This window comes from Diabrotica virgifera, chromosome 8, assembly GCF_917563875.1.
Source record: "Diabrotica virgifera virgifera chromosome 8, PGI_DIABVI_V3a".
NCBI classification, from domain to species: domain Eukaryota; kingdom Metazoa; phylum Arthropoda; class Insecta; order Coleoptera; family Chrysomelidae; genus Diabrotica; species Diabrotica virgifera.
In genome coordinates this window covers 162,884,890-162,898,832 of record NC_065450.1, presented here as the reverse complement: position 1 = coordinate 162,898,832, position 13,943 = coordinate 162,884,890, and the positions used below count along the sequence as shown (strand labels likewise).

Here is a 13,943-nt window from a genome sequence, read left to right as displayed (position 1 = left end):
AAAACACAACTATAGCCTCATGCTTTCTCAACATTTTGTTTTTTGATTGATTCGCCTATGTTGAATAATAAAAAAGTTAGGTGCTTTAACAACTAGACATGTTTTTATCAATACAGGGTGTTTTTAAATTTTTTTGGCAAAGTTTAAGGTTAAATGCTGCATGAAAAAATAATGACAGTTTGCTTTATAAACTGATGTCCACAAATGCTTCGTTTCCGAGATAGGGGGTGTTGACATTTTTCTGACAAACTGACGATTTATTTATTGCTTTAAAACCGGTTGAGATATGCAAATGAAATTTGGTGGGTTTTAAGATGTAGTTATTGCACATGTTTTGGCATACAATTAAGCATTTAATATTCACCATTGGCGCGCATACGGGTAATATGATGGCTCATACCCGTATGCGCGCCAATGGTGAATATTAAATTCATAATTGTATGTCAAAAAATATGCAATAACTACGTCATAAAACCCACCAAATTGCATTTGCATATCTCAACCGGTTTTAAAGCAATAAATAAATCGTCAGTTTATCAGAGAAATTTCAACACACCCTATCTCGGAAACGAAGCATTTGCGGACATAAGTTTATAAAGCAAAATGTCATTTTTTCATGCAGAATTACTCCTTAAACTTTGCCAAACATTTTTAAAAACACCCTGTATTTATAAAAAACATGTCTAGTTGTTAAAGCACCTAACTTTTTTATTATCCAACATAAGCGAATCAATCAAAAAACAAAATGTTGAAAAAGCATGATGCTATAGTTAGGCTACAATGAAAATTTACCTGTTTAGCAACAATATTATTATAGCGTTATTGTCAAGGACTAAGGCTATAACATATTAAAAAAATCACTTAAATCGGACGACAGGTTTAGGAGATATAAGACATCAAAAATGACCTATTTTTAAGGTGGCCGGTTAATTTTGGTCCAGAGTGTATATATGTATACTAAAATCACAATTAGTCCATGCGGTGAGACCGCTCCCGTCTGAAAAAAATTTCTGATTCGGTTTTTTTTGTGGATTCCTATTCAAAAATGTCCCCTTTAAATAAATCTGAGGGGTGCCGGGCGGAATTTTTAGGCAGAAATTGTTTAAACAATTTTTTTAAACAAATACAAAAGATCATGTTTTTTTGCTCTGGAACATATATTTTTAGATTTTTTGGGTCAATCTAAACAAGAAAGGTATCTTGTAATTTTTCTCATAAATTGATAGTTTTATAGTTATAGGCGATTTAAAATCTGAAAAATTCGAAAATACGCATTTTCGAGGCTTAAAAACTCATATTTAAATTAGTATTTTTTAGGTTGCCAGATACTTAGATTGAAGACTGAACATTCAGCTTCAAGATTCTGAAGAGTGATCGCGTCTTACTTTAATTTATACCGTTGTTTTTTAATTGTTAAATATGCGTGTTTATCCGATTTTTTTGCTGGTGCGGCGCGCTCCATTTCAAAAATCTCCTATTTTCATCCGAAAAATATTTTTTCTAGATTCTTTGGGACATTCTAAATAAAATAAGTTTCTTGACATTTTTCTCAAAAGTTAATAGTTTTTAAGTGATAAGCGATTGAAAATCCGAAAAATGATAAAAAACGCATTTTCGGATTTTAAATCGCTTATAACTTTAAAACTATTAACTTTTGAGAAAAATGTCAAGAAACTTATTTTATTTAGAATGTCCCAAAGAATCTTTTAAAATTATTTTTCGGAAGAAAATAGGAGATTTTTGAAACGGAGCGCGCCGCACCGGCAAAAAAATCGGATAAACACGCATATTTAACAATTAAAAAACAACGATATAAATTAAAGTTAGACGTGATCACTCTTCAGAATCTGGAAGCTGAATATTTAGTCTTCAATTTAAGTATCTAGCAACCTCAAAAATACTAATTTGAATACGAGTTTTTAAGTTTCGAAAATGCGTATTTTCGCATTTTTCAGATTTTAAATCGCCGATAACTCGAAAACTATCAATTTTTGAGAAAATTTACAAGATACCTTTCTTGTTCAGAATCACAGACAAAACTCAAAAATATATGTTCCGGAGCAAAAAATCGTGATCTTTTTTATTTGTTTAAAAAAATTGTTTAAACAATTTCTGCCCAAAAATTCCACCCGGCACCCTTCAGATTTGTTTAAAGGGGACATTTTTGAATAAGAATCAAAAATTTTCCAGACGGGAGCGGTCTCACCACATGGACTAAATCAAGATGCAGTAGAAGTAAACACACCGAGACATGTTAACTGTTACAAGGAGCATTCCTGAATCATGATTTACAATGTATACAATTTGTAAATCATCATTTGTTATTTAAAATCTATAATCCATTGTAAATCATGATTCAGGAGTGCTCCTTGTAACAGTGAATCTGTCTCGGTTTGTTTACTTCTACTGCATCTTGATTGTGAATGTAGAGTAAATAACACAAATCAATGTAAGAATATTCATTTCTCTCCTCTCTATTATAGAAGCTGTCTATTCGACAACTGCTAAACTGCAGCCAATTAATATTTTCCACTAACTACAGTTCACGGAGCGAATCATGGCCGGTGATAGACGTTCTCGTCGGTCCTACACCCACTAATCTTTACACAGGCAGGGTTTCTCTCACTAGCCATGGTGCGCTCCGGGAGCTGTAGGTATTTTATAAGTCTTCGGGACTTCGGTAGATTTGATATTATGTGAGGTCCCTACCACCACCTTTAAGTTGGCTCTGATATGCTAGAGGCACTTGTTACCATAGTAACAGTCGGTTCTGGATCCTGATTGATCCTGATTGATGCTGTTGAAACCTAAGTCAAGCTGAGATATGAGTCCGCAACAGGTTGGATCTCTGCTTTTTCCTTTATATTTTTATTTCTTGACCCAGCAGTAACTCCACACCAATCTAATTGTCGTCTTTCAATATATTATTGTAGATATCCATATCCTGGTTTCCACTCTCCTAGATATCAATGGTCTCTTGTTCTATTTCTACCTCTTAACCTATAGCCTACCTACCTCATACCGAGTTGTTAAAATCCATAGTCTTTTTTTTCGTAACTGTTTCATTGTTCCATTCTTTGCTTTAATTCTCTTTCATTATTTCTTACTAAAACCACATGATCACCATAAGGGATGGGAACAGGAACGCCTTGAATATACCCTGTTTTAGGATCCAGCGCTAATAAGAATACATAAGAACTTAACACTGATCTTTGATGTACATACACTGTATGTACATATTTCTTTCAGTTTTCACATATAGCCCAGTAAATGAACGGGAAATACGGCGATACCGTGTAATTTTCAGGGGCAACTCCGAATTGCATGAAAATTTGGATTTAGGTTCTACTTACCCTCCACTTCAAAGCTGAAATTGTGCCGTTGGTTGCTTTTACTTGTGGGTGACAGTCACCCCTTCTCGGGAGTGAAAAAACATACGTTCAAGGTAACACCGGAAATGGATAAATTGACTGATTTTAAGCAACTTTTGTTCTTTAGAGTTTTTTATGTAAGTCAATACTTTTCGAGTTACTTGCGATTGAAAATGTTTATTTTTCGACAAAAAAAAACTACGTTTTCAGACGGTTTTTCGTAAATAACTCAAAAATTAAATATTTAATCGAAAACAAATACCCTTAGCAAAAGTGTAGTTTATAAAAAACCGAAAAATGGTGTATCAGTTAAGTCTATCAATCGAGTAAAAACAAAGTTCTAGTTCATGAAAAATACGTTTTTATTCGTCTAATTCCAAATCGAAAGTTTGTAGCATTAAAAATAAGCGAGTTATGCTGAAAATAAAGTTTTATTTTTCAAAATACAGCTTTTTTTTTTGGTAAAAAAAATCATGAAAATCTCTTCGAGTTAAGATCCCCAAATGAAATTAATCGCTACCGCTTTATAAACAATTTACTTGTTTATTTTTTATGTGATCCGTCAGTCTCACCGGTTTAAAGTGCCTATTTTTGAAAGGGTTATAGTTGAAAAAGCTTGAACGGGTCACTAATCACGAGTGTATGCAAATTTTGAACAACCATATCTTAACCAATTTTTGTCTTACGGAAAAACAAAATGAAACTATCATATTTATAATAGCAAAATCTACATTTTTTTACTCCTTACGATTTTTCTTATCACTAATACTTTTTAAGTTATTTTGAAAAAAGGAAATTTTTCAAACATTTTTCGATTTTTTTTTTATTATAAAACCATTTTTTTTTTAAAAATAAGCACTTCAAACCAATGAAACTTAGAGATCATATAAACAATACACATACAGTTAAAATAAATGGTAAAGCGGTAACGATTAATTTTATTTAGGGTGCTAAATAGAGGGAGGTTTTCACGATTTTTTTTTACCAAAAAAAAAGGGGTCAACTTTTTTTTTCAGTGTAACTCGTTTATTTTTGATGATAGAACCTTTTGTAACAAACAAATATAAAGCTTTTTTTAGATACTTTAAAAATGTTAATTAGCTTTTCCGGAAAAGTGCTTAATGTTTCGGTGATTTCGCGTTGAATTATTCGATTTGGAATTAGACGAATAAGAACGTATTTTTCATGAGCTACAACTTTGCTTTTACTCAATTTATAGACTTTACTGATACACCATTTTTTTCGTTTTTTTTATAAGCTACACTTTTACTAAGAATATTTTTTCGATAAAATATTTACTTTTTGAGTTATTTGCGAAAAACGCTCTGAAAACATAGTTTTTTTTGTCGAAAAATCAACATTTTCAATCGCGAATAACTCGAAAAGTATTGACTTACGTAAAAAACTTTATAGAACGAAAGTTGCGTATAATCTGTCGATTTATCCATTACCGGGCGTATTTTAAACACGCGTTTTTGGCCCCCCGAGAAAGAGTGACTGTCATCCCCCAAGTAAAAGCAACCAACGGCACAAATTCAACTTCGAAGTGGAAGGTAAGTAGAACCTAAATCCAAATTTTCATGCAATTCGTTGCCCATGAAAATTACACTCCAAAACGGTCATTTATTGGGCTGATGTTCCAGCATATGCTTTCTTAAAAAAGGAATAGTTGATGAAGAACATTTCTTTTAAATCACATACATATTTTCTGTGATGCTTTTCTCTCCATGCCTATCCATCTATCAATCACATACTCTTTTCCAAATTTTCATAATTTGGCTAAATAGTTTTATTGTCCTTAATTTGTACATTGTTGAGTATCTCCTTTGTTATACACAGGCATGTTATTCTCTGCTCTCTATAAATACATTTTTGCTGCTTCTTCATGCACCCAAAATTTGTCTCCATATCCATAATAATTATATTAAGCAGACCTATTAGCGAACTGGGCTCTGTGTTCCCCAACCATATTCCTCCAGATGTATTATTTTTTCGACCCATTAGAAGAAGGCTTGCACTGTAGTAATGTAGATAGGACAAATTGGAAATTGGTGTATGATATAAATTGAAAAAAATATCTATAATTTTGTTAGTGGTAGGGGAGCAAAGTATGCTAAATTTGCAGTCAGTCAAGCGTTATGGAGACCTATTGGGTTGTGATTATTAGGTCCTAAAACCAAAAAAAGTTAAGTAAAATTTTCCATTTTAGTGGGGACTTTCCATTTTTTAATTTAATTTTCCATTTCCAACAATATTTTTTCCGATATAGCGCCATCTATCCATAATTCGAAAAAATGTCTCTAATAAAAGTTGCTTATTTTTACGTAAAGAATCAAAATCTGTAATAAAAATTGGGGTCCCATTTAAGTTTTTAAAGTAACCCCCCACCCCACCTCCGTGGGGGTCGTGTTTGGTACCATTCGATAGATTTTTCAAAAACATTTTGAACGTGTAGTTTGCAGTTTTTCGATCTGATGTTCATTTTGCGAAATATCGCGGGGTTTGTATTTAAAATTTTAAATTTACCCCCCACCCCTCTCCGTGGGGGGTCATGTTTAGTAGCATTCGATAGATTTTTGAAAAATATTGAAGTCATATTTTTCAAAAATAAAAATGTATACCATTTTTGCAATGCGAAGACAAAACAGTCTTATTTTTCACTTAGAATACGGAGCGCAGTCCAGCACTCTGAATCGACGATTTAGTCGATCAACGAATCGACCAATAAGTTTTCAATTTAAAAATCTTTTAGTAACATTTTTAATATTTTTCAATATTATTATTGTCGCTATTAGGATTGAAAAACTTTGCCTTTCATATTTTTTAGTTTTTCGATCTGATGTTCATTTCGCGAAATATTCGCTTTTTTGTGAAACTTTTTGACTCACCCATTTCCTTACAGATCGTCAGATTTCTGAAATATACACTCTTTTGCATGTACTTAACTTACCTTATCTTAATCTGACAATTTCGAGTATTTTTAAGGATAGATTTTTTTTTCGGGCCCCCCTTAACGAACTTCCCTGCGTTAAGAGCCAATATATGGTAGAGGTACATCTGTAGGGTACCAGGTTTCTTCCCATATGATAATCTGACGCGCTCGAGTAACTGCAAAAATCCCCGCTTGGGCTCTCCTACCATAATTTTTAAAATAAAAATATTAACAAACTGGTTTTAATATTTTATCTTTACATTTCAAAAAATAAACTTAATATTTTTCATTTATTTCCAGGTGCCTACATAGACCTTAAATCTGTCAAACCTAACGAATCCACAACAGCAACTTTAAAATCACTCAGTATGTCCAACTTAAAAAGTGACGCTATCTTCGAATTTATCATTGACCAAGTCAAGGCTGATCCCAGCAAAGCCAAATCTGTTGGTGGAGTCTTCTTGTACAATATTACAAAGGATGGCAAACAAGTTAAACAATGGAGTAAGTTTATTTTTTAAGTTTTTAGTATGAATAGTAATTAACTTTTTCTGTCATTCTAGAAGAGTTCTTTCATTTGTACATAACTCTTCTATACATTCCTTCCAATAATTTTTTTTTGAATAAGCCATCATTTTACTTTACAATAAGTTTATAGCGGTACGCTTTAATTACTATTTTTGCTAATTTTATTTTCTTAATTTTTAATAACTTTTCTCAAAACGAAATAATATGGGTCATATAAATTCACATGTAAAATACAAACCAGATGCTAAGAGGGACACAGTTTTACAAAACGGAATGTATCCTTAACCATATGTTTTTGGTGTGTTCAGTTTAACAAACTGAATTCCCCATAAATTAATTACCTTATCAGACCTTATGTCAATAACTCACAATTGGACATTTCCAATTCAAAAATTATTGAAATATTTTTGGCTTGTTACGAATTGTACCGTTACGTATATGTACAGTTACGAACTGTCGCCGTTGCGAATTGTCCGTTACCACTTGTTGGGTTACAAACTGTCGCGTTACGAGATGTCATGAAACCATAGATAGTACGCCTTAACAAAAAAATAATAAAATGTTTCTTTTGAGTCTGCTTGTTAACCCGTCTATATAATTTAATTATCACACCAGCAGTTTCTTGCCACAGGGTCAATCCAAGCCAAATGGTCCAAAGGTGGTTGCTTGACTATTTTTAATATTTTTTATTTTTCTACCTTTTAAACGTCAGTCTATAGAGAGTACAAAATCGTATTCATTTTATTTTAAAAAAATTTAGTTTGCCGATGACGGCCATTTTTGTTAAAGCGTGTCGATCATTTTCACGGAAAACAGCTTCGCTCTTTAGCCAGTATTTTTACTGAGGTTTGTCTTAGAACAATAAATCAAAAACCAAACTTTTTAGAAAAGTATGCTCTAAAAAAATGCCTGTAGCATTATTTAATTTCAAACTACCCTTAAGGCCTTAAATGAACCTCAAAGTTTGAAAAGGTAAACTGATAAAATTCCATTTTCAGCATTTTTTTTGATAGCATAAGGCAAGCCGATAATGGTTTGTAATTTTTTTTTCTGGAATAGACATACGTACATACTTTAAATAAAAAAAGTTTCAGCTTTGAGACTTAAGTAACTTTTTTCAAAAAAAATCTCGAAAATGTAATTTTTTGAAAAATCTCAAAGTTGTACCCCTTATATCCCTGATGGGAAAGGATGAAAAAATTTGAAATTTGGCTGAATGTTAGCCCCTAGCAAGTAAAATAAGAAGTAAAAATTTACAGGCCTGAAAAAATGGTCAAAAATCAAAATGGTCAAAATTTGAGCGTTTGCGGGCAGGGTAATTAAAATTCAAATAAACTGTCTAATGAAATTAAAATTAATGTATTTTCACCAGATTTTACAATGAATACAAATTTATACAGGGTGGGTCAAAGAAAAGAGTCCACCTCGATATTTGGCAATAGTTACCTATTAGATTTTAAGGAAATGCTGAAATAGGTCCATTTTTATTTTTATTATATTGCAACTTTTTGGGATATATTTCATACTACGTGACGTCATCCATTAGAGCGTGATGACGTAATCGATGATTTTTTAAAATGGGAATAGGGGTCTTGTGGCAACTAAAAATACATTGTACTGCTATCAGAAAATAGAAAAAAATGTTTATTTCACAAATAAACATTTCTTTTCGCTTAAATTAAATCACAAACAGCCTCTCACCTACTTCTTGACAGTTTGAACATTTAATTTAAGAGAAAATCAATGTTTATTTGCCAAATAATAATTTTTTTTCTATTGTATGACAGCAATAAAATGTATTTTGATTTAAATAAATTACATACATTCTTCTTTTTGTGTCAATTACTTTAATTCAAAAATTATTTTTTGGCCACCCTGTATAAATAATTGTTTATACTACTGAACAGAGAATTGAACACTCTTTCAAATGAAATAACATACGATCCCTATTCCCATTAAAAAAATCATCGATTACGTCATCACGTCCAAATGGATGACGTCACTGACGATGACACGTCATGGAGACGTATGAAATATATATAAAAAAATTGTAATTTAAAAATAAAAATCGACCTGTTTCGGCATTCCCTTAAAATATTATAATAACTGCCAAATATCAAGGTGAACTCTTTTCTTTGGCGCACCCTGTATAAATTTGTATTCATTGTGAAATCTGGTGAAAATAGATTAATTTTTATTTCATTAGACAGTTTATTTGAATTTTAATTACCCTGCCTGCAAAGCTCAAATTTTGACCATTTTGATTTTTGTACATTTTTTCAGGCCTGTAACTCCTATATGAGGTAAGTCTGCAACTCCAAATTTTTACTTCTTATTCTACTTGCTAGGGGCTAACATTCAGCCAAATTTCAAATTATTTCATCCGTGCCGAGATACACGGGGTCAAACTTTGAGATTTTTCAAAAAATTACATTTTTGAGATTTTTTTTGAAAAAATTTACTCAAGTCTCAAAGCTCAAACTTTTTTTACTTAAAGTATGTATGAATGTTTTTTGCAGAAAAAAATTACAAACCAATTATGCTTGCCTTATTAGACTAAGAGCCGCTATAGGTGAAATTTCTTAATCATTTTAGGCACGACGGGACCCTATAACTTAAATAGTAGAACCTAAAAGAAAACGTTTGAGCACTGTGCCGTCACTTTTCAGTGGCACATGCGTCTACAGTGGCGCATCAAACTTTCCACTTATGGACGGGATACATAAATTAAAAAATACCCTCCCTCATTACCAGAATTTAATTTTTTTCATTTTTTTAAGTTCTATGTGATTAAGACATAAGATTCATCGTAATTTTAACCCACCACCCCCTTCTCCCTGCCTCCACCATCAAAAACTTTATTTTTCGATTTTATTTTTTTTTTGGTGGGATGCAATCAATTTTAATATTTCAAAAAATTTACACGCATAATTAAGGCTTTTATAAAACACGTCTTAAAATTAAAAAAATTTTTTTTGAAAAAAACTATATAACTTTTTTTTGGGGATAGCTGCAGATCTAATTTTTTCTTAGTCTTGTGTATTTTATCAAACACTATATTTCTAATTTTTTTCAGATTTTTCTGTAACGCTGGTCACCTTCAAAAATCCAAAAAACTGCTTTTTAAGGGGGTTTTGCGGGGTTTGAACGTGTTTTTCTGATTTTTAAATATTCTAAAGGACTCAGTTACTTCAAGTTACATATAACCTATAAAAACAAAATTGATTTGATATATTATGAAGTCTATAAAATAGGGAAAATCCCCCAAAACCCCCCAAAAACAGTTTTTCGGATTTTTGAAGGTGGGAAGCCTTACGAAAAAATCTGAAAAAAATTAAAAATATAGTGTTTGATAAAACACACAAGATTAAGAAAAAATTAGACCTGCAGCTATTCCTCAAAAAAAGTTATACCCTTTTTTGAAAAAAAAAATTCTTTTAATTTTTTGAGGTTATGTACACTCTATAGGTCTATAAAAAATAGGCATGTTTTATAAAAGCCTTAGCTATGCGTGTGAATTTTTTGAAATTTTAAAATTGATTGCATCCCACCAAAAAAAAAATAAAAACGAAAAATGAATTTCTTGATAGTGGGGGCAGGGGGAAGGGGGTGGTATGTTAAAACTACGCTGAATCCTATGTGTTAATCACATAGAACTTAAAAAAATAAAAAAAATTTAATTCTGTTAGTAAGGGAGGGTAACTTTTAATTTATTTATCCCCTCCATAAGTGGAAAGTTTGATGCGCCACTGTCGACGCATGTGCCACTGAAAAGTGACGGCACAGTGTTCAAACGTTTTCTTTTAGGTTCTACTATTTAAATTATAAGGTCCCATCGTGCCTAAAATGATTAAGAAATTTCACCTATAGCGGCTGTTAGTCTATATGCTGTTAACCGGCTTGCCTTTTGCTGTTAAAATAATGCTGAAAATGGAATTTTATCAGTTTACCTTTTCAAACTTTGGGGTTCATTTAAGGTCTTAAGGGTAGTTTGAAATTAAATATGTAATGCTATAGGCCGTTTTTAGAGCATACCTCAGTGAATATATTGGCTAAAGAGCGAAGCCATGTTTTCCAATGATCGATGCGCTTTAACAAAAATGGCCGTCATCGGCAAACTAAATTTTTTAAAAATAAAATAAATGTAATTTTGTAGTCTCTATAGACTGAAGTTTAAAAGGTAGAAAAATAAAAAATATTAAAAATAGTCAAGCAACCAACTTAATTTATATTGGACCACTTGGCATGGATGGACCCCACACTTTGAAACATTTCGATGACTTTGTAATGCTTCGTTTTGTTAAATGCCGCATGTAAGTGAATAAAAAATAAACAAAATTATACTATGTTCATTTCCAAGAAACGGTAAGACGTCAATTTTAGACGCCTGCTCGGTATGTATTTCATGTACGTTGTCATTGGTTAGAAATTAATTGACACATCTACCGACCACGTGTCTGAAACTGGCGTCTGAACTTATCTAGGGAACGAACACGAACGTAGCATAGAAGTCTGCTGTGCTTGGCTAGAAGCTTGATTTAAGGTCCGTACAATAGTTGCGTTCGCGGATACCCCCTGGACAATTTGTCGTTGACAATTCCTAACCTCACCTAAATATAAATTATACCGTTAATAGATAAATATACACGGTATATTTACTTTTAATTAATATTAATAACAAATTATTAAATTATACTAGGTAAATATACCTTGTATATTGATCTATTAACGATATTATTTATATTATTTTAAAGCACGCATGCGTTTTCTGACAATTTATCCAATTTTCTGACAATTTCAGGTATTAGTCCAGGGCGCATCTGTTTTGAGATGGACGTTGAGAGGTGACTCAAATTTTTTTAAAGAAATTGCTTGAAAATAGATCAAATAATAATATTTGAGTTATCCTCTCCCTCAAAAAGATCCGGAACATTGTTTAAATAATCAAAATGTTAAAAAATGAAGGAAAAATTCGATTTTTTTCTTCGTTTCTTGATTATAACTTTAAAAGTATTCATTTCCGAGAAAATTTGTACTGACATAAAAGTTGCGTAATTAAATTTTCTACAATATAGAATTAGTTATAAATTTAAAAAATAGTCACCCTAGTTGCAAAATAGCATTAATTGCGAAAAAACCATACAAAAACAAGTATTTGAATTTTACGTTTTTCAACCATTTATGCTACACTTAGGACCTTCATATTTCACCCAGAAAAACTTTAGGATACAGTTAAACAATAAAATTTCATTAAGATCGGTGCAATAGATTACGCAAAATAAATTTTGCCATCCAGCTTTCGCAAAAAAAATTCATTTTTTTAAAAGGTTACAGGACTGAAAATAAAGCAGGTAGCAGGTTGAAATTTTTTTTGCTTATAAAAGTGTACTGTACCTTTCATTTGCAATTTGAAAAGTTAACATCGATTAATTACCACGGCGTCCGGAAATTTTTTAAATTAACAATAATTTTTGGTGCTACGCGCAGGACAGCGGTGTTCGATTCACACAAGTTGATTTCCACCAAAATTTCTTCCAATCTTTATCTAATATATTATTTTCTTACTCTATATTTTGTTGTATTTTAATATTTTATTTCCACAAAAATCAAACTTATTTTATTATTGTTTGTGAAATATTGTTTAAACAATTTCATATGTTTAAAAATAATAAACTTTTATTCTCTAAGTTAAAATATATGAACAAAGAAAGTTTTTGCTAAAAATTGTGTTATTTCAAAGGATAGAGTATGTGTTTTTATTTTGCAATAAACAAATTTAATTATTTATATCGAAATGTAATAAAAATTAAAATGTATCAATTATTACCAAAGATCATTGGAATGCCCAATCAGAGCGAACTCTCCTCTGTCCTGCGCGTAGCACCAATAATTATTGGTTATTTAAAAAAATTCCTGACGCCGTGGTGTTAAGCGATTTTAATTCTGCAAAATTGCAAATGAAAGGTACAGTGCACTTCTATACGCAAGAAAAATGTCAACTTGCTATCTGCTTTATTTTCAATCCTGTAACATTTTGAAAAAATGAATTTTTTTGCGAAACCTAGATTGCAAAATTTATTTTGCAAAATCTATTGAACCGATCTTAATGAAATTATCAGTGTTGTTTAACTGTATCATAAAGTTTTTCTGGGTGAAATATGAAGGTCCTAAGTGTAGCATAAATGGTTGAAAAACGTAAAATGCGAATACTTGTTTTTGTATGGTTTTTTCGCAATTATTGCTATTTTGCAACAAGGGTGACTATTTTTTAAATTATTAACTAATTCTATATTATAGGAAATTTAATTACGCAACTTTTATGTTTATACAACTTTTCTCGGAAATAAACACTTTTAAAGTTATAATCAAAAAACGAAGAAAAAAATCGAATTTTTTCTTAATTTTTTGACATTTTGATTATTTAAACAATATTCCGGACCTTTTTGAGAGGGAGGATAACTCAAATATTATTATTTGATTTATTTTCAAGCAATTTCTGCAATAAAATTTGAGTCACCTCTTAACGTCCAAATGTACTAATATTTTTACAGATGCGCCCAGGTCTATATCCGCAAACGCAACTATTATAAATACCGTTGCACGTCATCCGCGTCATAACAAGTGACATCACATGAGGCCAACACGAAATATTTAAGAGCATACAGTAGCGCGTCATCAATATAACTTCAAGAGATAGTATCATACCTTTTTTCGTAAAGTCTGCGAAACTTTTGGCAACAGTGTTAATCTTTGACATTATTTAAGATCAATATTTTGATAATTTTACTCATAGGCGCGCTAAATGGAAGTAATAGAAAACAATTTTGTTATTAGTAAATAAATATTTATAAAAATAAACTAAAATGGGTGAAAATTGTATGTTAACATGGGTATTTGCACGAAATAATAATAAATAATCATTTCGTTGTGAAGCGAAACAAGAGCCATTATTTAAACTATTGATAATATTTTTAGAATAAAAATCCTCCTAAAACTTTATATACTCACATTAGAATTGGAAATATCTTTACGTAAAATATACTTACCTACTATATAACTAAAACTCACATTTAACCATAATCTATTTTTTCAAATAGGCCAACAACTTAGTT

General features: G+C 31.1%; 1 protein-coding gene across 3 annotated transcripts in view; it reads left to right on the top strand.

Moving 5' to 3' along the window:
• The window catches only part of LOC126889804 (peroxisomal multifunctional enzyme type 2), a 180,433-nt gene that overhangs the window by 161,177 nt on the left and 5,313 nt on the right, over positions 1-13,943 (top strand). For all 3 annotated transcript variants that reach the window (XM_050658445.1, XM_050658446.1, XM_050658447.1), the window contains one exon: positions 6,604-6,807. In XM_050658445.1, the coding sequence (XP_050514402.1) occupies positions 6,604-6,807 (204 nt within the window). The remainder of the gene's footprint in view (positions 1-6,603; positions 6,808-13,943) is intronic.